Source organism: Aplidium turbinatum, chromosome 12 (genome assembly GCF_918807975.1).
Source record: "Aplidium turbinatum chromosome 12, kaAplTurb1.1, whole genome shotgun sequence".
NCBI lineage: Eukaryota > Metazoa > Chordata > Ascidiacea > Aplousobranchia > Polyclinidae > Aplidium > Aplidium turbinatum.
Window position 1 is genome coordinate 21,710,818 of NC_137483.1, and position 27,461 is coordinate 21,738,278.

General features: G+C 39.0%; 2 protein-coding genes across 3 annotated transcripts; one reads left to right on the top strand and one right to left on the bottom strand.

Annotated features, from left to right (window-relative positions):
• Positions 1–16,214: 16,214 nt before the first annotated feature.
• Positions 16,215–25,205, top strand: LOC145781193 (uncharacterized). 2 transcript variants are annotated; one of them, XM_082592972.1, is made up of 8 exons: positions 16,215–17,013; positions 18,446–18,600; positions 18,977–19,136; positions 19,858–19,981; positions 20,702–20,828; positions 21,174–21,333; positions 21,530–21,675; positions 21,955–25,205. In XM_082592972.1, the coding sequence occupies exons 2-6, from the start codon at positions 18,579–18,581 to the stop codon at positions 21,272–21,274; spliced, it is 534 nt and encodes a 177-aa protein (XP_082449098.1). In that variant the 5' UTR covers positions 16,215–17,013; positions 18,446–18,578; the 3' UTR covers positions 21,275–21,333; positions 21,530–21,675; positions 21,955–25,205. The 2 variants fall into 2 exon arrangements, with proteins under 2 accessions (XP_082449098.1, XP_082449097.1); XM_082592971.1 differs by lacking the exon at positions 16,215–17,013 and having other exon boundaries at positions 17,208–18,600.
• Positions 25,206–26,531: 1,326 nt separating this feature from the next.
• LOC145780685 (uncharacterized) lies at positions 26,532–27,200 on the bottom strand. Its single transcript, XM_082592306.1, has one exon. The coding sequence runs from the start codon at positions 27,198–27,200 to the stop codon at positions 26,532–26,534; it is 669 nt and encodes a 222-aa protein (XP_082448432.1).
• Positions 27,201–27,461: the final 261 nt, after the last annotated feature.

The following is a 27,461-nucleotide window of genomic DNA, read 5'->3' on the forward strand; positions in this document are numbered from 1 at the left end:
GGACTTGCTTCGATAGGAGCTTGTTCCATTTTAGGCCACCATGCACTCCAAAAACAAAGAGCGTCTAAAACTCCTTACTGATAAACTATGTCACGATGCATTCCAAAGTGAAATGTTTCAATACTTACCAACAATGATCACTTTGAATGAAACAATTTTGCAAACAGTTGTGACAAAATGTAGTGATAATAATGGTTTAGTCAAATCGTGTTGGTAGGCTATAGAACAGGTCGTTTGCCAAATGGAACTCCCGTTCTGCATGACAAACTCAAAGTCGTGGCATAACGATACGAAAAATAGAAAAAAATTCTTTTTCAGGCCGAGTGCTATTGTCGTAAAAAAACAAAAAATCACTAAAGTGTTGACTTTTTTCTTGGGCAAAATTGAAGGTTATTGATATTTTAAAAATGCACGTTTGTGTCAAAATGATTGAAGTGTTTTTTTTCATGTTGTTAACTAGATTTGCAAAAGAACGTTTTCTACATTTTTTTTCTGATTTGTTGGACATGCATTTTGTGTCAAGTTATTTATTACGCATTAGAAGATTTCTTTCTGTTCAAATTTTGAAATAGCATTTTAGATGCAGTTTGCGGTTGATGGCGTTACTGCAAAAACCATCTTTTGTAATTGACACACATCCAAAAACAAAAGACGCATAAACTACTGCTGGCTGATAGACCACGTCACAATACATCATAATGATGTTTTTCCGAACCGAAGACCCAGGAAACCAATTTTGTCGTATATTAGATTAGACGTCTGCAGACGTTGAACCAATGACAAAAAGTGATTTGCTGATTTGAAACAAAGTGATTGCTGTTTCCAATGTGCAAACATTTTGATAAAAAGTAATCAAGTTTTGGCCACAGCTTTTTGGTCCATTTAGGCTACTATGGTCAATCAACTCACGTTGCAAATAACTTGTTTTGTGTAAAGTCTTGCTTGTCTTCTTCTTTCGTTTGAGACTAGATCAAATTTCAGGGCAGGTGGTGGAGAGCCAGGTGAGTGTAGCTTCGTCCAAAAATCGAAGTAAAAACGCAAAAATGAAGTAAGCTATATTTACAAAGTATTATATTCTTGAATGAAGATAGTTTTAAAAAAATAATTTAAACAGGTTTCATCTGATAGAAACTATAATTGATATCATCGCGAAGGATCAAATAGCTGCGAAAATCACTTCAAGCAATTCTTTGGGGTGATTTTCATTATGCAAACCAAGGTGAACCTCAATATACATATTTTTATGCCAAACGATAAAAATCGTTCTTTCTTTTTTTCAAGGACAAGGAAAACGATCCGTATAAAATATAATTCAATTCAACATATTTCCCTTCTATTGTCAGATATGCATTTTGTGTAACAATGCTTTAGAAAAATTGCTGAGTATGGCATAGCGTTTGAGATGCAGTCAGAGAATATAACTCTATCGTTGATGGCGTTATTACAAAAGCCAATCTTTTGTCACGGAAATGTATTCGAAAACAAAAAGGCACAAAAGCGCTGACTGATAGATTACGTTACGATACGTTACACAAACGAGGCATTGATTTCAGATTCTTTCAACCCAATAAACAACTTTGCTCCAAATGAGACAAACGTCTAAATTGATTGAGAAAAAGATGTAGGCCTACACCGTTTTGTGAAAATAAGCTTTTGAAGACCAACATTTGAATGAAAACTTTGAAATTATTGAGTTGGTCCTAATAGTGTTTCTGCTGAGTTATATCAAAACTTTTCAATCCTCGTATAAAAAAATAATTTTGTAATCTCTCAAGCAACTGCAAAATTACCATTTAGGTAAAGATTCAGTGATGATACAATATGCACAATGCTTGTCAAAGCACAGCAGTTTAGCTGCGCGTGTTTTTCCACAAAAGCCAAGCAGTTTAGATAGTCTGTGTCAAGTTCTTTTCAGTATCCATCAATCTCTCGTTTTCATAAAACATTTTCACAACATTCATAAATATTCATGTGAATATAAGTGTACAGGTACATGCAAAACTTTTTTGGCGGGTCAAGAACGCACTCCTTGCTTTCCGACAAGAAATCAAGAAACTTACCACATCAGTCTGTTTGTTTTATGAGATAAACAGAGTTTTGGCAAGAATTTTCCTACTGCTTCTTGTTATAAGTTAGAAACAAAATGTATTCGCCATAGAAAACAACTTAAAATTACATTTTTTTCAGTATAGCTTATCGGATGCTCTCTGATAATTTCAAAGCAACTCAGATGTAATTAAAAGATTAATCAAAGCAACTCAAAACTCGAGTTTGCAAACAAAAGGCGGAATGACTACGGTTGAATGCTTTACAACAAAGCCAACTCATGAGATATCTGCGTCGCAGTTCCACGCACGGCGGCGCTCAGTAATCCTATTAATCCGTATAATTTGAAAACAAAAGGGCTAGCTAGTAGCTAGCTAAAATATCAGAGTATGTTATGAAAATCATGCCATATCTCTAAAACTATAGACAATAGCAACGTCATTTAAAGCGGAATAAATACTTGAATAATTTTTAGGAAAAGTCAAGAAATTTAAAGCTGTGGATCGCGTAGTTCTTTAATGATATTGCTTTGAAAAGTACCAAGTTCCCACCGACCCCCCCCCCCCACAGAAAATAGGGTTAAAACATTCATACTACCTATCACTAAAATTTAGCAAAAACCTTTAATAAACTCCTCCGAACCTTTTTTTGCACCCTTCGCTGGCCATATTTACTCTATTTAACATAGCTCTTCTTTGTCAAATCCAATCTTTTTCCTCTACCCCTCAAAGTAATCTCCAAAGACCACTTAAACAGACACTAAAAAAGTGAATATCTACTCATTTTAAATGTGAGATGGTAAGTGTTTTTTTTACCCCAATAACCCCATTATTTTTTTTACCCCACTTGACTATAGGCTAAAAGCGAATAGCAGAAATTGTTATATTGCAAAATGTGCAGTAGCTTACATGACTTTAAAAGGGCCCCATTGCCCCCCCCTACCCCTCCATCTGCAAAAAAATTGAGGGCAGGGGGCATCCGTCCCCCCGCTTCCGGCGCTGGTACAGTCAACCCCTGTGCTTGACCGACCACGCCAGTGTTGTCAAAAAAACGAGTCTTTATTTCACTTTAAATTAAAAAGTAGCGGGTAGCGGAAGTGCAACTGAAAAAAAGCAGTTCCTATCCCGCTACTTTTGGACATAAAATAGCGCCGTTACTGCAGCCGCTACTCCAACTAAAAAGTAGCGCCACTACCGCTACTTTTACTAAAAAAGTAGCGCGCTACTGCCTACCTCTGGTAGATTGCAAAGTAACAATTATTGCTAGAGGAGTTCAGTTCAGTTCAGTTGTTTTTTATTTCTGACCATCATTATGGAGTGGTGGACTGACCAATCCCTTGCATAGCCTACAGTCAACACGCAACAGGCGATTCGTCTAAAAGGCATACTAAATGAAATTTTCAAACGGGAATTAAGCATTAAAATGCGTAAACTGAACATTCAAGAATACATTAAAAAAAAATTGTTTTCAATGGCGCTGGCAAGGCCCAAAGTCCAATGTTTCATTTATTTTTTTTCAAAATGACCAAAACTGGAAACACTGCTCGAGAATTACGTCACTATTGACAAGAGCTCCAGCAATTTATCAACAGTCTTTTTTTCGCGGGCTGGAGAGGGAGAAAGGGAGAGAAAACTTTTATTTCGTCTGTTGCAACAATAGCAAAGTACGATTATACACAACATGAATAGAATAGCACCATAGCCATCTAGGTACCACAACATACAGGAAGCAGCGAAAGACTATATCAGTCATCGGGTCAGCTGCTTCCCTGTTCTTAATGTGACAAATGTCAAGCATCGGTAAATTACGTTTTAGTTATTTTTCCAGTTTGCCGTTCACTACGTGTTTGCGCCAACAATTAAAAATACAATTGAAAAGAAATTAAAAAAATTACAAGTTTCCTGAACTTTTTACTTTGAGTCTTCATAGGCAAGTTAAAAAATGAATTGTGATGTTACAGAAGACCCCCCCCCCCCCCCCGCAAGATAAAAAATTAAGGAAACCGGTTCAGCGTGACCGCACCACTTCTTGTAGAAAAAAAAACAAAGATAGGCCTAAGGTAGTTACCCGGTAGTGAATATTAGCCTATCTGTAGTTAATGTATCATACGTACCACTTTTTATTCAGACAAACTTTAGGCTAATCATTTAATTTCAGTTTAAAACGGTGGTATTAAAACAAATGAATTCAAAGGTTAAAATGCTACGCAATTAAAATGCAGCTTTGAAAACAAAATGAGGTCTGTTGCAGTGGATCAAGTAGCCTAATTAAGACATCAATTAGGCCTACTGTAACATGGGGAAACAAAAATAGAAAAAACAGCTCGAGAAGGAACAGCTCGAAAGGTCAAATTTTCAAAAATTGTGTTGTTGCGTCATAAAATATAAAAATTAGGCAAAAATTATAAAATTAGTCAGACCAAGCTGATTCCATTCCTCTAAATTCAAAATTGCGCAGAACTACAAACTATTGGCCAACAAAATTAAACAAAAACGGGGTTGTAACATAGGCTACAGTACAATGAACAGTCCAGATTCAATTCTTTAAAAGTTTGATTTGGTAACCATAAACAACATTCTTTTGAGTCGGTGATTGCAGCACCAAGCCTGGGTAGGGTTTGAACTTGTTTGAGTGAAAATGAAGGTTGACTACAGTTGGGTGGAATATAAAAAGGCCAAAAACATTTCTTGTGACTTCTCTTTACTTTGTCTTCAAAATTCAATAACAAAAGTGGCTATCTATGAGCGATCCAACTCAGAATATGCAAATAACATAGCCTAATGGCTGCCGAATTCACTGGTAGGCTTTTAGGGTCTGCTACTATTTGGTGAGTCCAATTCGGTGAGTCCGATTTGGTGAGTTCCTAACCTCTAACCCCTAACCCTAAAACGGCAATGATAATTAGGCTACCGTAACCGATAATTTAAAAAAAAAATTGAAAAAATCCCCCGTTAAGGGATCGGACTCACCAAAACGGGCCATTCCGAGGCCTTTATACTGTAGCTACTAGCTAGGCTAAATCGAGGTTTCTTTGAATTGTCCCTTCTCCGCAAGTTCTTTATCGATTTTGAAAATTTTTCCGCTAAAATGACCACAATTAAATTCCTTTCTCATTTTGTACAAATCTAGCTATTCTCCAGGCGTAAATAGTTCTTGATTCCAACTTATATATTTAGACCTGGTAAGCAAAAACTTTGCTGTTCACTTTGAAAAAGCGCGAGAAAAACTTTGGAGGATTGCAAAGTTTGGACGCGTTGGCATTGCGTTCTAAGAAGTTTTGCAGGATAGTTTTACACGTTTTTTTAAGTTTCTAGAATATTTCGTTCCGGATTTCGTTGAGTAAAAGTAGCAATGTTACGAGAAAGGTGAGGTACGGTAGTATAAATGTAATAGCATCTTGCTAAAAATTAAGGAAGTGGCTACATTTACGGCGCCGTAAATACAGCCATTCCATGCCTTTTTTTATAATTTTTACGGCGCATGTGCGCTGGTGCGTATTTTTTCTTCTTTCTCGAAATAACAAATGAAAAAAGTGCATATATAACTTCTAAATTCAACCGCTTTTGCCAAGTGAATCTGTGGCGCGTGCGATCTTGGTCTAGCTCATACTCCTAAGAATATGAGTTCGATACCACCAAGAGGTGTTTCTTTTTTTAAACTAAATTCGAACGCGAAGTGACTCAATCGTTAGGCTACGCATTTTTGTGGCCGTTCAGTTTAGTTTGTTTTTAGTTCTGACCATCACAACGAAAAACAGTATATGACAAACATACTGTAGCAGAGTAAGGTAGAAGCGACAAAACGCGGACGTTATAGGCTAGCGTGCATGATACCAAAGCAGGACGAAAGTTCAAAATATGGCACGGTCGTAACACCTTTAATAAAATTTTTATAAATTAACAACAAAGAGAAAAAAAAGGCTAGTGAGTTTTTTTCTTTAACAATTAATGTAAAAAAAATCTGATTGTCCAGCTTTGCTATCATTCACGCTATAACGTCCGCATTTTGTCGCTTCTACCTTTTTCTAGACCTCTGCTATGTTTGTCATATACTGTTTTTTCGTTGTGATGGTCAGAACTAAAAACAAACTAAACTGAACGACCACAAAAATGCATAGCCTAACGATTGAGTCACTTCGGATTCGAATTTAGTTTAAAAAAAGAAACACCTCTTGGTGGTATCGAACTCATATCTTTGGAAGTACGAGCCAGACAAAGATCGCACGCGCCACAGATTCACTTGGCAAAAGCGGTTGAATTTAGAAGTTATTTATGCACTTTTTTTCATTTGTTCTTTCGAGAAAGAAGAAAAAATACGCACCAGCGCCCATGCGCAGTAAAAGCGACGTAAAGATTAAAAAAAAGGCATGGAACGGCTGTATTTACGGCGCCGTAACTGTAGCCACTTCCAAAAATTAAATGTCCATAAAATCAATAATGCATCATAGTCTGACTATTGCAGAAACAATATTGCATCATAGCAAATACTATGCCTGACTCTTGTGTTGTGTTTGGCTGTAACACGACAGCAGTGCATAAAGTCGGTATGTTTGGGTTTCCCAAAGATAGTACGCAAAAAAGGAAATGGAATAAATTTGTCAACACCACAAGTCAATGGAGTGGACCAAAACCACACCATAGAATTTGTAGTCTGCATTTTCAAGAAGCAGACTTCAAAAATTTTTTTAAATTCAAAATGGGATATGCAAAAAGACTTGACTTGAAACCTGGTGCATGTCCATCAATCTTTCCTTCACCACCAGGAATTAGTGCAACAGCTCAAGGATCACATTTGACTTCTTCCTGGCGACCAGCTCATAGAAGACGCCAAGTTAATGAAGTATATATTGTTGATTTTATAAAAAGTTTATCATATTTTGTTAGAATTGCAGTATTATCGTAGGTTTTGATAACCTCTAACCCAGGGTTAGTTTCCGCTGAATCCATCTATATTTTAGTATGTTTTACAATTATATCCTGCTATTGCCTAATCGTGTTATTATTTTTTTAAAATTTCATGCTGAAGAAGTACTATTCAAATACTTATTTACTAAGTGCTCTTATTTTCAGTTGATAAAGTATGAAAGTGTCTCACAACAATTGGATAACTGCAGTTTTAAATCGAAAGAAGAATATTCCATTGATGAATTGCAGAATCTTGATGTGTCTACTTTAGTCAATTTGTTTGCTATTAGAGAATGCTTACCAAAAGATGAAATTAAATATATGTAAGTGGTTCAAAATTGTTTTTGTTGATTACAAAATTTTATGGCATATTGGCTATTTGGGTGCAACTTAGTTCGTACCCTCAGTTCGTACCCTGAAACGATCAAGAGAAAAATTAAAAAAAGCCGAAGTCGCTGATCGCAGTTTCCGCAAGCATTTTAAAATTTTCCCCCTGAAAAGATCGAGAGAAAAAAATAGAACAAAACCTAAGTCGCTGATCGGAGTTTCCGTTTTTCGTTTTTCGTTAAATATAAATGATTTTTAATGAAGTTTTTATATAATATGTTTTTTTGAGATTTTTTTTAAAAAATCATCTTGAAATGTGTTTTAATGTCTGCTTTTATAAGCCTTCCTGCTGCTTTATATCACATTGTCACAATGCATATGTATTTGCTAGGTGTCAAATGCTTCCAGGCTGTTTTCGTTGCTATACAGAGACAAGTGAAAGCCACTGCAAAGAACTGATTGGCGCTCATCTTTTGAATCATGTTGAAAGCTTGGTGATTCGATCTAACCAAAGTAAATTGTTTTATTTGTTATACTTATGTAGTAGTAGTAGTCCAGTTTTAATCCGGTGATGTCCCCGTTACCGAGGGTGGCCGGATTCACCTCCAAGTGCCGCAATCGTCTTCACACCCTGCCTCCACATCGATCTGTCTAACGCGTCCTCTCTTGTCAAGCCCACCTTGCTGCTTTCTTCCTCAACTTGCTTTTTCCATGTTTTCTTTGGTCTTCCTTGTTTTCTACGACCCTCCACTCGCAACTCCAGCGCTCTTCTCAAAACATCATCTTCATCCCTAAAACAACTTTAACACAAACATTTGGTGTAATTTGTAACAGACTCTACAGTTGTCAGCATCCAAGCTTTTTTTCCATTTTATAAACTGAAATATCCTGACACCATAGTGTGTGCGTCTATTGGACTGGTGCCTAACTGTCTGCACCTAAAAGACGTGCTCCCTCATGGACGCGTGTTCACACTTTCTCCTTGAAGATGCCATCCTGCTACTTATTCACACCACAAACAGAATTAACACCTTGCTAATATGAAAAAATCTGAATATATAAAAATTCAAAAATGAGTTATTGGCAAGTTTCACATAAGCTTAAATCTCCACGTTCAGCAGTAGCTATGGTGATTGGTGAACTCTTCACAAAACGAAATAGATAAAATCGATGTTATATATATATATATCAAAAAGTGGAGTGGTGCTAAACATTCAGGCGAAAGTGAATGTAACCCTGCCTGTAAGGGGTGGTTTATGGACAGTTCTCAGAAAGTATATCTATAAGTTGGTCTACCATAGATAGATGGTCCACTAGCCAGATGGTCTAGGTAACCTTTTTGACCAGTAGACTATCTAGCTAGCAAGTACAATACAGCCTAGAACGTAGAACCCACTTAGTTTTAAAGACTGGTGCACAATCTCTCCAAATGAGTTTCAACCTAGCTGTTGCAAAATAACATCGTCAGTGCAAGCTGAGTATGATAGGCTATTAGTTAGGCTAATCTTATACAATATAACTTGCTGGTTATAATTAGCAAATGAGCGTTTTATTAATTCATTTATGATTTGAAAAGCATTTCGAATGCCTCCCCCGTTGAGAAAATCCTGCGTACCCCACTATCTGTAGTATTACCATCAAGCACCTAATGAAATAGATTTCACTGGAAATAGCACCTAAATGACCGGGCTCCACAGTACATCGTATCTAAATATTCTTACCTACAGTGTGCGCATACCTTTGGCAGACACCTAACTGTCAGCAACTAAAAGACGTGCTCCGGGTTTTAGACCTTTGGACTACGATGACAAAAATTACAGCAACTGTTGTGATTTTAATGCCTAACTTTTCAGATAAGATGTGTTGTATATATATATTGTTATCAAAGTTAAGTGCTCAGACTTGACATATAATAGTATGCATTTTTTTAAATGCCTAAAGTATAATGAAACTAAGCTATTTGACTTTTGAAAACATTTTATTTTACTTATAGATCCAACATTTTATGCAAAAATGAAAATTGCTCCATGCTTGAAGACTGTGAAAGAAGAAGTTGATGATACTGCTTTTCCTAACCATGGTAAATTTGCTGTTGACATTTTCATTTTGTTCCATCGTGTGTAAAGACAATATGAACTTTTGTGTGTAATGTTACTTTGTGGAAAGTCCATTCTGAACAAAACTTGACCAGTTCGGTTAACTTACGTTTGTGGTAATGTTATCCATGTCCGAGCATCATTTAACTGCTTACTAATTGAAGCACATTCGAACGTCATCTACTTTACGGTATATAAATTGTTATCAAAGTTAAGTGCTCAGACTTGACATATACATGAGGGTGAATGGGCCATCAATATTTAACGTTACAACTTCAAACAACTGTATTTAAGAAATGCTACACAATTTTTGAGTAATAAACATATAATAATATTATCAAATAAATAAATATTTAGGAAAAACAAGTTTTACTCAATGTGTCCGGCATTTGCGTTGATAACAAGTCGGAGACGCTTCGAAAACGACCTGCAAGAGTCACAAATTACTCTTTGAGGAATTTTGGTCCATACTTTTTTCGGTTATAGGCAAATTGTTCGTAAACAATTGTTCGTAAACAGTTGTTCGTAAAACAATTGTTCGTAAGCAGTTGTTCGTCAAATTAAATTCCTAAAACAATTCTTTGTAAATCATTTCTTGGTATGTATACATCAATTCTCAAATGAAAAAACAATGAAAACTATTAATACTACAAAAAGTGCTCAATGCTAAGTAAAAAGACAAAGCAGATGCACGAAGAAATGCTTTATGAAGAATTGTTTTACAAAGAATTAATTTTACGAACAATTGTTTTACGAACAATTGTTTATGAACAATTGTTTTACGAACAACTGTTTACGAAAAAAACGTCGGACATCCCTTTTTCAGATTGGCCTTCAGTGCTTCCAAAATTTGGTGGTGTTTAGTCGAAACCTTGCTCTCCAGGTAAGACCAGATGCCAAAATCTAGGGTCTTCAGGACTGGGGATGAAGGAGGCCATTCTTCCTTGGAAATGAAGAACGGCACATTGACTGAAAGCCAGTTTTGCGTTCTCTTTGCTCCATGTGAAGAGTAGAATCTTGTTGGAATGACGAATTACGTTTTTTAAAGTGTTTCTTTGCCCAAGGCAACAAGAATATCATTTGGTAGGTTTCTTGGTTCAATTTCACTCCTTGGTCCACAAAAATCAATGAACCCCTTCCTGATTCGTTGACTGCGACCCACACCATCAGTCCATCACTGATGCCGCCCCTTGTCTTCGAGTGACTACCCGGGGTTCCACGTCACCATCTCTTGAACAAACACGATCATTTTGACTGTTAAAATGATGCTCTGGACATAAAATTTCTTATCGCTGAACGCAAGGTTTGGCAGCGTACCTCCTTTAATGCGCGAGAGCAGAATTCTGGCTCTGGAGAGACGTTTCTCAATGGTATTGGCATTTAGCAACTGTTTCTTCATATGTTTGAATGGGCTCATCTTCAAATCCTTCTTGTGAACTGTGAACATGGTTCAGTAAGCCATGTTCGCCTCCTTTGCTAGTTTTTAAATGGATCTCTTGGGATTTCTTTGCACCTTTTCTCTGTTTGCTTTTATCAATTTTGAAGTTCTGGCGCTTTGAGGGTGACCTTGGCCAGATCGATTTTTGACATATCCAGTTTCTTTGTGCATTTTGAGAGTTTTCCAGACCAAACTCAGTACCCAAAATCCCAATACCCAAAATCCCATACTCAGTATCTGAGTATGGGACCTTTACCTTTACCAGACCAACATTCTGTTAATTTTTAAGTTCTTGCAAATATCACTCCTTGAATTGCCCGATTTGAAGAGCTCTACAAGTACAATAGCTATTCTTTTATTCAAATTTTCATTCATGGCCTAAATTTTAGTCTACAGGGTGCAGACAAAATCCTTGAACTGCTTAAAAGTGTAATATTTCTGTAAATAGTGAATAAAATCGCAAAATATTTTAACGGAGTATTGCCAAGACAGTAACTAACAATCGTACAAAGTTTTATTCAATATGTCCCCCCCTGGCCTGAATAGCACGCTCAAGCCTACTTCCGAAACTCCCTACCGCTTTACGTAAGGTTTCTTGGGGTATTTTGCCCCATGCTTTTTTGAGAGAGCATTTCAACGCCTCAACTGAGTCATGGGATGAAGCACAGGCATCTGCCTCCAAAATGGACCAAACACAAAAGTCCATTGGATTCAGGTCTGGTGATGAGGGCGGCCAAACTTCCTTGCTCCAGAAATGAGGAAAATGGTTCTGGCACCATTTCTTGGTTTTCTTGGACGTGTGGGATGGTGCACCGTCTTGTTGGAATGTGAATGGCTTCCTTTTGAAGTGTTTCTTAGCCTCTGAAAGGGCAAGAGTCAAAATTGTCTCAATGTACGAATTGGTGTTAACTTTAGCGCCTTGTGGAACAAAAATGGGGGGAGACTTCCAGGTTTTGGAGACAGCGGCCCACACCATGACAGAAGACGGTTTCTGGCGCCTGAAAACTTTTTTCATGGAGTCAGGAATGTCTGCAGAAGACTTAGCAAGGATACGATCATTTAGTCGGTTAAAGATTGCTTCAACATTGAACAATTTTTCTTCTGAGAAAATGATCTCTCCCGTGTCCGTACCTGACTTCAGTTTGTTCAGAAGAATTTTAGCTCGAGCGAGTCTCTTTTCTTTTTGGAGGTCTGTGAGGTGTTGGCAAGTTTGCATTTTGATGGGGGACAAGTTCAGATCGGTTTTAAATGATCTTCCTGATCGTTTTTTCATTCACATCCATTTCGCGAGCCATTTTCCTCATGGATCTCTTGGGATTGTGGTGGATTCTGGCTCAAACCGCATTAATGACTTATGGGGTACGAGAAGTTCGTGGTCTCCCACTTCGGGGGCGATCTTCGGCACTGTTCAGTTCTTTAAACCTGCTAACAGTGTGATAAACCGTTGATTTCGGTGCTTCAAGAAGCTTTATTATACTGTATCTGAATTGGTCTTGCCTGCTCGATGAAGCTGAATGATAGCTGCACGTTTATCACTCATACTTGAAAATAAAGCTCAATTATGATAAACTGATATCACATTCTGAAAGATAAGGTTTGATACAATAAATATGCACTATCAAACACTTACTAAATCTATTTAAGGACATAGTAAATTAAAATTTAATTTTAGTCCAAGGACTTTGTCCGCACCCTGTAGGACAGGGGTCGGCAACCTTTCTTCAGTCGCGGGCCAAAACAAAACTGCGCAGATGTCAACGGGCCGTACAAGTTTTCCATTTGCACTTCCGTTTTCTTTACTTTTCATAATATTGTTAAAATTGGCGTTCTTATCAGAGTATCTCCATATTTAGCTACTATAGGCTTATATAGATTAATATAAAGAAAATTAGTAACAATTGGTAACGAAAAACACCAAGTACTTTATTTATTGACAGCACAACATTAATGTGATATTTGATGTTGTTTCCTGCTAGAAAGTTTCTGAAGGTCAGGTGATAGGTTGGATGAGGCAAGAATCATAACATCTTGCAAGTGGTCATCAGTAAGTTGTGTTCTCAACTTGCCGTTAAATATACGGTTAATTGACTATTACTAACGCAACTCATGTAGCCTGCAACTAGCATGCAGTAAATAGGCTAATATAACCGGACTTCAAGGTGAAACTGCCAAGTACCTTGATGCTACCTTCTGCAAGCTTAAGCTAAATTTTGCCCCAAACCTAGTTTACTATAACAAAGCGACCCGTGATCGATAGGTCGCGGGTACAAAGGCGCTTTGTGATAATTTCCTATGCTTGGTGGATTCTAACAAGCAGCAAATTCTTCAAAGACAAGAATCACTTGTTGAAAAAAACGGAAAAATGGAACTGGTAGTAAATTATAACTCTAAAAATTAAAGTAATTTAAAAGTCTGGACCGGCTGTCACTAAAAAGGCCAATTCCTGCTTCCTAAGCTACACATATTTCTAAATTATCAACCTTCAAACAAACTAATTCTTGAAACTTCAAATCTATCAAACTACCTGTCAGGCCTGCCCTGCAACGTCGCTCTCTTTAAAATGCAGTTCGCAGAGAAAGAATATCAAGGAAATTCAAAATGGCGACAATGCCCTAACTAAGCATTGTTGCGGCATAAGTACACAGGCTACGTGATTACAAGTGAGCGTTACGGATAAATATGGAAAAGTAAAAATTGCGAAAGTTTTACATAACATTTAGTAATCTTAATTCTGTTATGTAAAACCAAATGGCAGCATAAAATAATGGGATGTTCGTTTTGGCCCGCCAACTACAATTTGCAAAAATGCTGCGGGCCGGATAATTTTGCTTGGCGGGCCGGATCCGGCCCGCGGGCCGTAGGTTGCCGACCCCTGCTGTAGGATATATTAAGATATACAAAATATTCAATTTATTAAAATTGTAACGCTAAATTAGTTAATGTTCTTCTTTATCATTGATTCAACGTCTGAATACATTATCTTAAAAATGCATCGTATCGTAGGGCTTCTGTGAATGTTTCTCGGTTTCAACGTATCCCAGTCAGCAAAAGCACCCTTTTCTACACGATTTCCCACACATTTGGTTAGCCTTTTCATTCTGTTACTACAATGTAAAAATGAACTGTTAGGCTAACTGGGTTCTTGGAACAAATTTTTGCTGGTCGGGATAACTAGGCTACGGTAGCCTACCCGATAATTTCCTTTCAATCTAAGCTGTAGGAGTGTAGGTCACACATTTGTTGATCCAAACTAATCATTTTAACCATAGGCGCCTAAGCCGTGGGGGCCAGGCCCCCACTCATATTTCCGCGTGGGAGCAACTTTTTATGCGGCATTAATACAGTCATAAAACAATAGATGAACTAGCGATCGGCAGCAGGAAAACATTTTTAAATGCAAACCGCAACAGCTTCGCAGTAAATAATCACTAGAACGAGTAGCGATGCTACAATCCCACCCCAGACAAAAAAAATCTGTCAGTTTTACGTTGATTTAACGTCTGCAGACGTTGAATCAATGTAAAAATGACTGATTTTGCTGCCTGTGACTTAGCAAAAATCTACCATTTTGCGTCGATTCAATGTCATCAGATGTTGAATGCACCCAAAAACAACATAATTTGCTACGTTGACGCAGCGTGCGTTTAACTTCTTGCAAACTGCCTCCCTGTCGCTCTCGAAAGTCGAAACCTCTGCAGAGAATTGTCGCGGCAGTGAATCGGTTGCTGTGAAAATGAACTTGAAGTCTCGGCCCGAGGTTACCACTAACCAACGTAACAAGGGCTGGTATAAACCGCACTGCCCACAGTCGCACAAGCGACATAATCAACACAACAACGGACTCGCGCAAACTGCATGGCGCACACACGTCCGTTGCCATAGAAACCCGATCAAAGACGGGGAATATGCGCATCTTTTGTTTTATCTGCAACACGAAAACGGGCGTATTACAGCGAGTTGAAACTTGAAAGCTGGTCAGCGATAAGTTGCGATATTGTGGTGAAAGGGAGCAATGCCAAGTCGAAAACGTAATCAAACGTCTCTCTGTAACTATTTTTCAAGGGCTGTTTACGGATGTCAGCAACTTTTAAATTTATTAAAGGTGACGTGCTGTTGAATTGATGTAAACATGAATGATTTTACTTTCCACAGGTATATTTTCAAGCATATGATCAAGTTAGTATTTTCATTCCATTTACAGTATACCTTTTAGTAAACGTTTTCGTCTCTTGTTTCATGCTAATAAATCTAGTTCGTTGCTAAACTTTATGTTGCGCTTAGCTTAAAGAGTCGCAGTCCATCAACCGCTAGCCAACGCAGACGCATAGCATGTGTTTTGGTCGAGCTTTGTTTATAATAATTAACGGTAGGTCGAACGTAGCGATAACTCCGAGTGTGGCAATAAAAGCAATCCTAGTGTGACGACATAATTGCGTCATCCATCTGCGTGACATTTCGCTGAATTTACGTTGCTGCTGATGAAACACGCTTTCGCCCCCACGGCCAAAAAAATAGTTAGGCGCCTATGATTTTAACTATTCAAAAGTACTAACTTATAGACATAAACATTATTTTTTTTGTAACATTTTCTTTGTTTTATTTTTCCTTCATATCTTAAATTTTTCTGAAGGTGATGCAACCTTGCCAAATTTCTTTCAACTCAATAACTTACTTCGGTCACAAGCACGTTTTAACGTTCGCGTTTTGTCGCTTCTACCCTTTTCTACACCTTTGCTATGTGAATTGTTTTTGATATCATGATCAGAAATAAAAACAACTGAACTGACATGACGAATTCAAGCACGTTTTAACGTTCGCGTTTTGTCGCTTCTACCTTTGCTATGTTGACGTGTATTGTTTTTGATATGATGGTCAAAAATAAAAATAACTGAACTGACATGACGAATTTTAATTTAATAGTTCAAACATTTTATTTTTATTCCTTTCTGCACGATTTCAACGTTTAGCGACGTTAAAACGATGTGAAAACGGCAATTGCAATTAGGCTACCGTACCCGATAATTTCCTTTTAAAAATTTCGAAAACTCGCCGAATAGAGCACTCGCCGAAAAAGGCTCTCGCCGAATAGGGAACTCGCCGAATCGGACTAGTCGAATCGGACTCGCCGAATCGGACTCGCCGAAACGGGCCATTCCTGGATACTGCAACAGGTGGCTGCGAAGTGACCTGGAAGGTCTTCTAGTCAAGCAGCCACCTTCAACGAAAGAAAAGGTAACAAATTAAACATAAAAAAGCAATTCTAAGCGAGGCAAAACAATTTAAAACATAAGTTGTGGTATAGTTGCTTGAATGAACACAATATAATGCATCAGCTAATACGAGATCTACATAGGCCTGAAGCCATCATCATTAGTAATACGATAGTAGTAAATTTTTATAAAGATTTTTAAAAGAGTTAAGTGAGTTTTTTCTCATTTCCAATGGGATTGAGTTCCAAATTTCCCCACCTTTGTATTTGAAATCACGTTGAAGTTTTGAAGATGAGTATTGGGGAACATAATAATTATCCAAAGGTTGTCAATTGCATTTCTGGCATTGCAAAAGTGAACATTTTTTGCTTTTTCAAAATAATTAGAAAAAGTACATGGTAGTGAATTGTTTTCATATTTATGCATTAATTTTGAAGTTTTGAGTTTGAACAAATCTTTTATTTTAAGAACATTTAGTTGTTTGAAATATGGAGTCACATGATCCGACCATCTACCTCCCGCAACGATTTTTATTGCTTTGTTTTGGAATGGTTGGAGTTTGTCGACATGTGTCTTAAAAGTGGAACCCCATATTGTTATTGCATATTGTATATGGGGATGCACAAGCGAGTGATATAATTGAAGTCTGGTTTTCGGAGGAATGAAAGAATTCAATTTAGAGAAGATGCCGACGGACCGAGCAAGTTTCAATTTTAGATCATCGATGTGGGGTTTAAACGAAAGTTGATTGTCAATAGTTACTCCAAGATATTTAGCGTGGTCAACTATTTCTAATTTATCATCGAATATGGTGTATCCTTTTCTGCTTTATGTCAGTTTTTGTTCTGAGCAACGAGTCACATCCGATATTACAGTATTTTTCATCAGCCAGTTGTGTTCATTGGTTTCTTTTTAACGACAGAAATCTTGCATCAACATTAACGGAGATTTCAGGTAATGCGATGACAAACGCCAAGAAGAGCCGCAAGCAGGTGAGGTTGAAAAAAAAGCTTTTAACTTAAGGCCCACTTTACCGTATACAGAATGCAACATGCAGTTTGGTTCCTTTTAGCACCCCCCCCCCCTCCTTAGATATTGTAAAACTTCTTTTTTAAAATAAAAGCCTGTCGACGCTATTGCGCTGCACTTTTTTGTTGAAAACCGATTGGGAGATGTATGATTGAGGGGTAGGGTGAAGTGAAAAAAACTTTTTTTTTAAATTCAAAAAAGGGGGGTCTAGATCCCTGACAAATTGGCAAAAAAACAATAACAAAACTGGTTTTGGGGAGTTGCACCCCTTATTGGCCGTGCTACCCCCACTTTTATGGGGGAGTACCCCCAAAATTCTCAAATCGGCTGTAACTTTCGAACTGCTGGTGCTAGGAACATGAGTTTGGTTTCAAATGATGCAGAATCATAATGTTTCTATCTGATCTAAGAAAACTTTTTGCCTTAATCTCACTAGAAAAAAAGTTATGACAAAAAACGTATATTTTACCATGTTTTGGACAAAAACGGTAGCGCAAGCACAAGATAATGGGTAAATGCATATGCAGGTTACAGATGACTTGGATACTTTTGCTTATTGAATATGCAATAAATATACAGCATAGTATGCATAATATATGGTACACATGACGTAAAGAATACAAGGGGTAATTGAGAGCATGTTGGCAGTGGCAACCATGGTCTAACGGTACAGTAGTGTGACTGGTAATACAAAGTAGTGCTCATGTCATGTACACAGTAGCAAGTAACAACTTTACTGCACGACGTGGGGGTTACTAACTGGACACCTGTTCAAAGTGTAGGTGCATAAAACATGACATATACAGCATATACTGTAATTGGTGATGGGTAGACTGTGATCTGCCATTAAATCATTGTCACGGAAATACCAGCACACAGATTGATATGATCCATACTGCAGCATGTGCTAGGCCACCAGTACTACATTGAGACTTCAACAACTAAAAAGGTGAACATGTCAATCTAGTGGAAATTCCTTCTTAATGTTGAATTCTTTCATAAGTTGACGAGATTGCACCTTCTCATGAATCAGCCCATCCCTTCTTTCAAAAGCTACAACAGATTCTTGCTTCAGTCACAAGCTTGACATGACGCTCCACCACTTGGTTAAGGGTAAGGGTAAGCTTCCATACAGCTAACAAAGGAACTTTCGAACAAAATGCTGTAGAAAGCCAATAGCAACTTGGAGTTTGACGGTTGTAGTTCCGATCTACATCAGCAGAGTAACTCGTCCGAAGACATAAATGCGGCTAACATAGGACTGTACTCTGCCATGCCGTCAACATCACGAAAGAAGAGAAAACTTATTTCGGATTAAACCAAAAAAAAAAAAGATTCTGAAAGAGGGAGCTGAACGATAACCTACTCCACACTGTTAACTGCGATGTTTTACAGTAGTGGAAAAACGACCATCGTTTCCCTCATCTGAAGGCTAGTCTCGTCAGAACGAGTCTTGAGTCATGGAAGTGAATTCTCCAGAACAAAACGAGCCAATCTTGGTGTCGGAATCTTCGCCATTCTCATACTAATGCAATATGAATCACCACCTGGTACGAATTGAACTCGATTAGATTAAACGTAATTTAATTCTCCAAAAAACAGTTTGTTTAATTTCATCAAATATAGTTATTAATATCTGAAACCTTAACAGCCTGTTTCACCTAAATAAGGATCATCAGAAAACTAATATTGGCCTTGTTATTGCTAGTTATTTTTCGTTTGAAATGTGTGACCGGTACGCCGAATGACAATAAGAACTCTGCCGGTATGCTGCGGGTACGCTGTATAAAAAAAAGTTTGAGTAGCTCTGGTCTACGCCACTGCCCAATCGTTATGTTACTAAGGTTTCAAGGGATTTCTAGTCCAACTCTCTATTACGCCTTTGAGGTTTAGTTTAAATAGTGGTATATTTTAATAACGTTGCAGGTCTGCTCCGAAGATATCTAAGAAATAACCGTCAGATCGGTGGACCGGGTCACGTCGTGGCCATTGACGAATCTCTCGTCGCACGACGGAAACCTGGAAGTGCACAAGGGCATCCAGTGCCCCAACAGTGGATGTTCGGTGGAATTGATACCACAACAAAGTAGGTTACAGTACTAACATGTTACGTACTTTCTTGATATGTTTGATTTATCCAAGTCCAAAACATTACCAACGTTCTGGTATGGGGTAAGAATTATCTTCTAACGTAACAATTTCAAAAAAAAAAGCAATTGAGCACCTTTTGCGGCCAACGACCTGTTATTTTGGCGTCTTTAACCTCTGAAATATGCTTGGCCCAACAAGACTTTATATTGCCTGGTGTTGATCGGAAAGAAGAAGGTTACTCAGCCCTGCTAAACGCTAAATTATGATAACATTTTTGAGTCAACATCTTTATTGTAAAAATTCTGCATGGCAATAATTGCTTAGTGTGAAGAAAGGCGTTCTTCCCGGCTATCAGCACAAGGCTGATTACTCACTAGCACAGCGAGCAGCAGTAACGCTTCGCTAACCAGAACGGTGTAGCTTCCACGCTAGCCATTGAGACCTCCAATTAAACGTTTAAGTTATTTTGGCAGCCGATTGTAGCATCGAATAGACAGCGATAGACATCGAATAGACAGCGATATTCGATGCTACAATCGGCTGCCAAAATAACTTAATTGCTTAGTGGTTAAGTCCAGCGAACACAGTTGCTACAACAATTGGCCAATATCTTGTAATCGATATAGGCGACTTGTTATTTGTAGACAATAAAAAACTATGATACGTCAATAAACACCCCCAGGTTTAAAGTAGTTTTAATTCCAATGTTTTGTTAGGGAATGTTTCTTCAAACTGGTGCCACGCCGAGACCGAGCCACTCTCGAGGCGGAAATTGTATGCCACATTGCTCCTGGCACCGAAATCCATTCCGACGAATGTGTGCATACTCCAGTTTGTCTAGTGAGTGTTTGTTTCACTTTCATTGCAAAGATGCAATAAAGTCAATAGGACTGTGTTGGCCAAGTGTCCCCGATAACAAAGCGCGATGACTCTGCTTTTGACCTCTTGACAGTCAGTGAGACAGTCAATGAGCCGCCACAGGTAAGTCCATCATGGATTCACAGCATTGTTGATTGTATGGAACCGTTTGGCATGTGCGACGTGTTATTTACCAAATATGTGAATGTTTGCAGGTGAAAATGATTTGGTCTTCACGTAATCATTTTAATTGAAAGATGTTGCTGTTATGAAAGATAACGTTTCATTTTCAAAAAATGTTGTTCGATAAACCCTGGGATTATTTATAACCCAAAAAATAGAATTGTCCAAGTTTATTAAAGGAAGATCAAGTCGAACTTTCCAGCTGCTTGAAGATTGTAGTTTAGTTTGCAGTCTTGTTAAGATACCGGAATTGCTACACAAATTTTGCAAAATCGACATGTGAATTTTAAGCCGACCTATATGTCAAGCTTAGCCTCGAACTCAAAACAAAACAACTTAAAAATGTAGATATTAACGACCTGTTTTAGTCTGATGCTGCAGGTTCGATGTGGTAGTAGCAATATGGACCCGCTTTCCGAACACAGTTCCCTCGTCATGACGAAAAACTTACAAGTTTATCACTAGCTTAACGGTACAGCTTGTGGTTTTTATGTGTTTAACTGTCGGACTTTATTGCAGGATGAGGGCCTGAACGCGCCACATAATCTTTCAATGGAGGCCACATACATTAATCACAACTTCTCACAGCAAGTTCTCAAGGGCGGTGAAAAGTTTAAGTTTGCCAACCCCAACCCATTCGTACAAGGTTGTGACTTGAATAGACTGCTGTTACTTGTATTCACTTGGCACAGCGTCTCATATTTTTGTCGGTTTGCTTGAGCATCTTAGATACTTTGCATATAACGTCCACAATTTATGTCAGATCAAAAATGTCACTCTGGATAGCTTCCTTTTTAGAATACGTTGACCCGCGTTTTACAGCTTTTAGCCAGCGGAAAAACCATTTGGACCGCGCTGCTCCAGTTCATAATCTGGGTACAAATACCCTGGGTAGATTTTTTCTGGTGTAGCTAAATTATTACTAGACGCTCCCAACACTTATTTTCTACTCGAAGTTTACTGCGCAAACATTAATCGTGGACATGTGCAGAAAGCTCAACTGGGAACGTTGCTTCGGTTGGTCATCGTTACCGCAAGTGGAACCTTGGTAACAATATCGAGTTGGTGGCCAGGAGTGAGCAGGTGACGTGACAGTTGGTGACGCAGTGATGAACACCGCAACATCGGACTCCAGCTTCATCAATGTAAAGGTGAAAGAAATACAATAATTTGTAATTGATAGCAATGAAATAACTCAGTTGCTTTTGGTTTTTGTATCACGAGTAAAACGATAGTTTCGAATTTTTACAGAGGTACTGGTGTCCAAGCACTCACGCTTTGGGCCTGCGGTTGTAAAATTTAGTTGCATACTTTACCCCAATCTAAGTCCAGTTTCAATTTTTTTAGACTCTCGATGAATGGGATTTCCGTTGTTGTAATGGAGTAGAATGGAGACGCAAGTTGGATTCACAGTGAGGCTCTGTGTTGACAACAGAGCTAAAGAACAATAGCTACAAGCTAGCTAAGTGGACCATGTGTGCTCTTCTGGCTGGGTAAGAGATTGAATTCCTGTGCTACCACTACTTTTGACCACACGTTTTGCCAATAGAAATGATCAAGTGCATTCGATTTTGTCATAAACTCGTCTTGTAAACTTCTGTGTTATTGTAACCGTCACGACTAGATGCACTGCCACCTACATAACACGGTGACATGATCACGCAGTGATACTTGTTCTTTTCCTCTTTGGTTGTGCGTTTCCGCGTTCGCACTCGACCAGTGCAGATTGTCATGTAAGCCTCATAGCACAGTTGTTTTGTTTGCTTTTCCAGATCCGAGTACTTGAAGATGGGCTATGTCTCTTGCTACAATATTGAAGGAAGATATAGCAAACCTGTATGGAAGCTCTCGATACTTCACTTTCTTGTCCAATTTGCTTGAAAAGAAAAGTATGACGCTGCCTTCAAATCTGTGAAGCATATCTGGGCAACATTTGTCCAAGCTTGAGTCGAAATTTGCAAAATACTTTCCGAAAAATTTATCAAACTACGAATGGATTCGTGATCCTTTCGTCCAACCTACTCCACTGTTTTTTACTGCACAAGAAAAAGAAGCCTACATTGACCTTTGTTGTGACAATTCCCTGAAAAGGATGTTTAATTCAGGAAATCCGGCAAATTTCTGGATTTCAATGAATGGCGATTATCCAGCTTTGGTGAAGAAAGCACTACGAGTTATTATCCCATTTGTCACGTCATATTTATGTGAAGCAGGATTTTCTGCCTTGGCGGTGATGAAAAGCAAATTTCGATCACCAATAAACACTGAAAGAAAAATGCGGGTGGCAATTTCAAAAATTCTCCCAAGATTTAATGAACTTTGTAAAAACAAGCAAGCCCACACGTCACATTAAATAATATGTTGTTGTTGCTTTTTGTTGTTGTATCACCAAACAAAACTTTAATAATAAGTTTCCTCATTAACTTTTATTTGCTGGTGCGTCGCAAGTCCAGAAAACTTTTCCGGAGGCGTCGCAACAAAAAAAAGTTTGAGAACCACTGGCCTACACCACAAGCTAAACATTGAAGAAGGATTGCCAAGTGGCTGAGGTGCACCTCATTTCCAAAGTATTTGAGATGTCTGTCCAGCAAGATGCTGTGACTGCAGAATGCAAAAGGCTGTTCTGTAACAAAAAACAACTAGGTTATACAGTTGATTAAACATGTATAGAGTAACCTAGCTTTCTGCGAGTTTATTGTAGACTGCAAAGTAACAATTATTAACAGATGAGTGGTGGATCAGAGACTGACCAATCCCTTGCCTACAGTCAACAGGCGATTCGTCTTAAAGGCCTACTAAATGAAATTTTCAAACGGGAATTAAGCATTAAAATGCGTAAACTGAACATTCAAGAATACATTAAAAAAAAATGTTTTCAATGGCGCTGGCAAGGCCTAAAGTTCAATGTTTCTTTTTTTTCAAAATGACCAAAAAGTGGAAACACTGCTCGAGAAACGTCACTATTGACAAGAGCTCCAGCAATTTATCATCAAAAGTCTTTTCGGGCAGTGGTGCCACTCCTAGTGTTTTTCCATTAGATCAGGGCCGGATTTAGCTGATGGGGGGCCCGGGGCACTTTTAGATCGGGGGGCCCCCGTGCAAAAAAATTTTTCGCGCCTACGGCGCGAAAAACCATCTCTACGTCTACAGTAGCATCAGTCCAGTACTGCACAGCATTTTGCAGAAACTTTAAAGGCCAAAAGGAAAAAATAACACAAAATCACATTTTTCTTTACATAGGGGGGCCCTTCAAAAGTCGGGGGGCCCAGGGCAACTGCCCCCCCCCTAAATCCGGGCCTGCACTAGATCTAGTGTTTTTGGGTTGCATCTAGTGTTTTTTTAGCGATTTACCGCTATGTTGGTGTGCATAAGTTTTAACAGTGTTCAAAGTAGCCCCACCTATTTTTGTTTGGCTGCATCAATGTTTGTGTAGTGCTTTTCAAAGTGGGCAGCGATTGTATTGTCTGGTTACACCCAATGATGACCAATTTTGAGGTATTAAGCATAAATACTTCAAAAAATACACACAAATGACTGTGAAAAGTGTTCAAAGTAGACTAAAGTAGGTAGCGTAGCCTACCATATGGCAGGCTAGGCTTAGGCTACATTTCGTCCGCTTACACTTGATGAGTGTGGAGTTCTTAGACTACACTACCACAGAGATTGTAATATTGCGTTTTTGACAATATATTTGCAAAGGCCAAATTTGGGGAAAATTTTGTTCGGCCGCCCAAAATGTTTTACTCTCCTATAGCTATGACTTCAGGGCTCTCACTTTCAAGGAAATTCAGTTCTAGTTTGAAATTTTAAGGACTTTTAACACTCACTAATGCCATTGGCTGTCATTTTTGTACATTGTGCATGTAAATGATCGGAAGTGGCTGCATTTACGGCGCCGTAAATACAGCTGTTCCATGCCTGTTTTTTAATCTTTACGTCGCTTTTACTGCGCATGCGCGCTGTTGCTGAAAAAAGGTGCATATATAACTAAATTCAACTATTTTTACCAAGTGATTCAGTGGCGCGTGCGATGTTCGTCTGGCTCATACTCCTAAGGATACCGTATGAGTTCGATACCTCCAAGAGGTGTTTTTGTTTAACTAAATTCTCACCCGCAGGGATTCAATCGTCAGGCTGCGCATTTTTGTGGCAGTTTAGTTTGTTTTTAATTCTGACCATCACAACGAAAAAACAGTATATGACAAACATAGCAGAGATCTAAGTTTGAAAAAGGTAGAAGCGACAAAACGCGGACGTTATAGCGTGCATGATACCAGATAGCCGAGTGGTGAGAACGTCTGCGCGGCGTTCGAAAGGACGCGGCTGTGTCTCGGTAAAAACACTTAATTGACAGAGATGTACGTATACGCCGCATTCCTGCGGCGTAGACTTTTTGTTTGTGATAACGCTTGCGGCCACATTTTTTTGGATAGTTTGTGCTTGAGGCTACGCCGTAAATTTTTTGCGGTTTTTTAGCGCATAGCGTCAACGCATACTTTTTAATGTTTTTTTTTCTCTACAACACGCCAATACCTTCCAGTGCTGCAGTTGAAAGAATGTTTTCAATGGGCAAAGACATATTGGAACCAAAACACAGCAAAATGTCAGATGAACACTTTCAGATGCTTGTGCTTCTTCGTGGAAAATTAAAATAAAACTTGTTCGTTTCGAGTGGTTTATACCGTGTGAATGTTTGGCACCTAGCAAACAAAATTAGCTTACGCTAGTGTATGCGCTAACGTTGATGCCGCCAACTTTTTGTACAAGTTGCGTTGACACATACGGCGTATGTTTTTCGAACGTTTGCGTTTACGCTGACGGCGTCAATATTTTTTGTATGCGCGTACATCACTGGTAAGCCAAAATAAGGGGAGCAGCTGACTTGAAGACTATAGTATAGGCTATGTCACTTCGCTGCTTCCTGTCGTCACTCGTCTGTTGTAACTTGTATCGCATCTGTGATCGCAGTGTACTGTATGTTATCGCAATGGGCGCAAATAAAAACTACGATTATTATTATAAAGCAGGAGTGCAGGACAATCAGTTTAAAATATGGCGTCGTCGTCGTGTGAGCCTCTGGGGCCGATGAGGGTCTATCCTTTTACCACCCCAGATTCACAATGTTCCCGGACTTCACTGGAAGGCTACTAGAGAGCAGCCAGTCTTTGGTTTCGTCATATCCATGACACGCAGACCTTCTACTCCGTTAGGTGGCTTGAAGATGGAACAGTCATTGATGGTGTGGTCTGCGGTCAGCTGTTCCTCGGCACCACATTCACAGGAGGAGGAAGAGGCCATTTCCCATTGGTGCATGGTTGAGCGGAAAAGCCCGACGCCCGTACGAAGACAGTTAAGGGTTAAGGCGCACCCATGCCTGTCTTGGTAGTGTTAGGCCGATGGGTCGTGTGTCGGCGTCGGGGATGAACCATGAACAAATAGAGTTTGGTGGCGCTTGACTTCCATTCAGAACTCTTGTAGCCTACTCAAATCTTTAGTTAGGCTACGCTACGACTCAATCGTTAGGCTACGCATTTTTGTGGCCGTTCAGTTTAGTTTGTTTTTAGTTATGACCATCACAACAAAAAATCAGTTTAAAAAATTTTATAAATTTAGAAGAGAAAAAAAAGGCTAGTGAGTTTTTTTTCTTTAAAATTAAATATTTATAAAATTTTTATGTGTTACGACCGTGCCATATTTTAAACTGATTTTTCGTTGTGATGTTCACAACTAAAAACAAACTAAACTGAACGGCCACAAAAATGCGTAGCCTAACGATTGAGTCACTTCGGGTGAGAATTTAGTTTTAAAAAATACCTTTTGGAAGTATCGAACTCATATCCTTGGGAGTATGAGCCAGACGAAGATCGCACGCGCCACTGAATCACTTGGCAAAAATAGTTGAATTTAGTTACCTATGTATGCACCTTTTATCAGCAACAGCGCGCATGCGCAGTAAAAGCGACGTAAAGATTAAAAAACAGGCATGGAACGGCTGTATTTACGGCCAGGGCCGGATTAAGACGAAACTGGGCCTGATGCTGCAGCGCAAAAACAGGCCTATTTTTTCTAGGCATTGGTACATATGCATTCGACACTCTGACTCCACCGTACACGCGTAATCAGACCGACCAAAGAGCCTTTATTGCTTTCGACGCAGTCAGCCAAATTTTAATGAACATGAACAATAATAACGACGTGTTATCGTAAAAACTCGAGAGTAACATCAGGCTATGTAACACCAACACAATTCAATACCAATATTGCCTGAAAAGCGGAGTTAATGAAGAAAAGGCTAATCCAGATCAACTTAACGTTGGCATATTGTCAATGCTGCGCTAGTGCTGCTTACTTATACTACTGTTTTTCGAGCCTTAGCAAGCGCGAAATCTTCGATCATGTCAGTGCAGTCAAGGCTGCTCAGCACCTCATGTTCAATGCTCATAAGCGCCAGCATGTTTAGCCTTTCCTCCCTCATCGAGGACCGCAGCTCTCCTTTGACTATTCCCAGTTTTGAGAAGCTCCGCTCGCCGGAGGCATGAGACACCATCAAACACAGATAGATGCGCAAAGCAATCTCGACGTTTGGAAATGTTTGAGAAAGGTTCAACGACGACAAAAGCTTGTACATGGTAAGCTCTGCTGACTCGTTCACACTCACCGATTTCTGGGTGCGCATAAATGCAGCAAACTGTATGAGCTCAGCCACCAGCGTGTCTTCCAAGTCATCTGGATACGAGGAAACGAGATTTTGAGCTTTATTCTCGATCTGCTTTATGCTCAATGACGTTAGCTCCGAAAGAAATCCGAATGTTGTAGATATATCCTCATACGCCTTCATTCGCTTTTCCAGTTCAGCTAACAGTCTGTCGATCATGACCAGATATATATGGGTTTTGAATGTTTCCCTAGGGGTGAGGTTTTCTTCGTTTGCAGCTCCTTCATCAGGCATTCGCTTTCGCTTACGGCCTCGACGTTCTTCAGCCTTGTATTCGCCGTGAGGAACCTTTTCGATCGCCATCTGCTCATACACGTCAAATCTGTCCCGTGCAAATTGAATCGTGTCGACCAGTGATGCCAATAAACTAGTTGCCGTATTCAGACTGACTGTAGGGTCTTGGAGGCTAATGCTCGTACTGTTGAGACGGCATAGGATATCGTTTCAGGCAGTCGCCATAACTGCTGTCTCAAGTTCGTCCATCCTGCGCGAAAATCCGTCGGCCTGGTTTCTCGTATCGGCCTTCTGCTCCTTATCTGCCGCAAACTCATCCAGGACTTCTTG

What these genes read in the sequence shown, in the direction of transcription:
- LOC145781193 (XM_082592972.1), top strand. Translation starts at nt 18,579, where the DNA reads ATGCAATATGAATCACCACCTG. An exon ending in GCAATATGAATCACCACCTG is followed by an intron (nt 18,601 to 18,976) that starts GTACGAATTGAA and finishes ATAACGTTGCAG; the next exon opens with GTCTGCTCCGAAGATATCTA. An exon ending in CCCCAACCCATTCGTACAAG is followed by an intron (nt 20,829 to 21,173) that starts GTTGTGACTTGA and finishes GGACATGTGCAG; the next exon opens with AAAGCTCAACTGGGAACGTT.
- LOC145780685 (XM_082592306.1), bottom strand. Translation starts at nt 27,200, where the DNA reads ATGGCGATCGAAAAGGTTCCTCACGGCGAATACAAGGCTGAAGAACGT.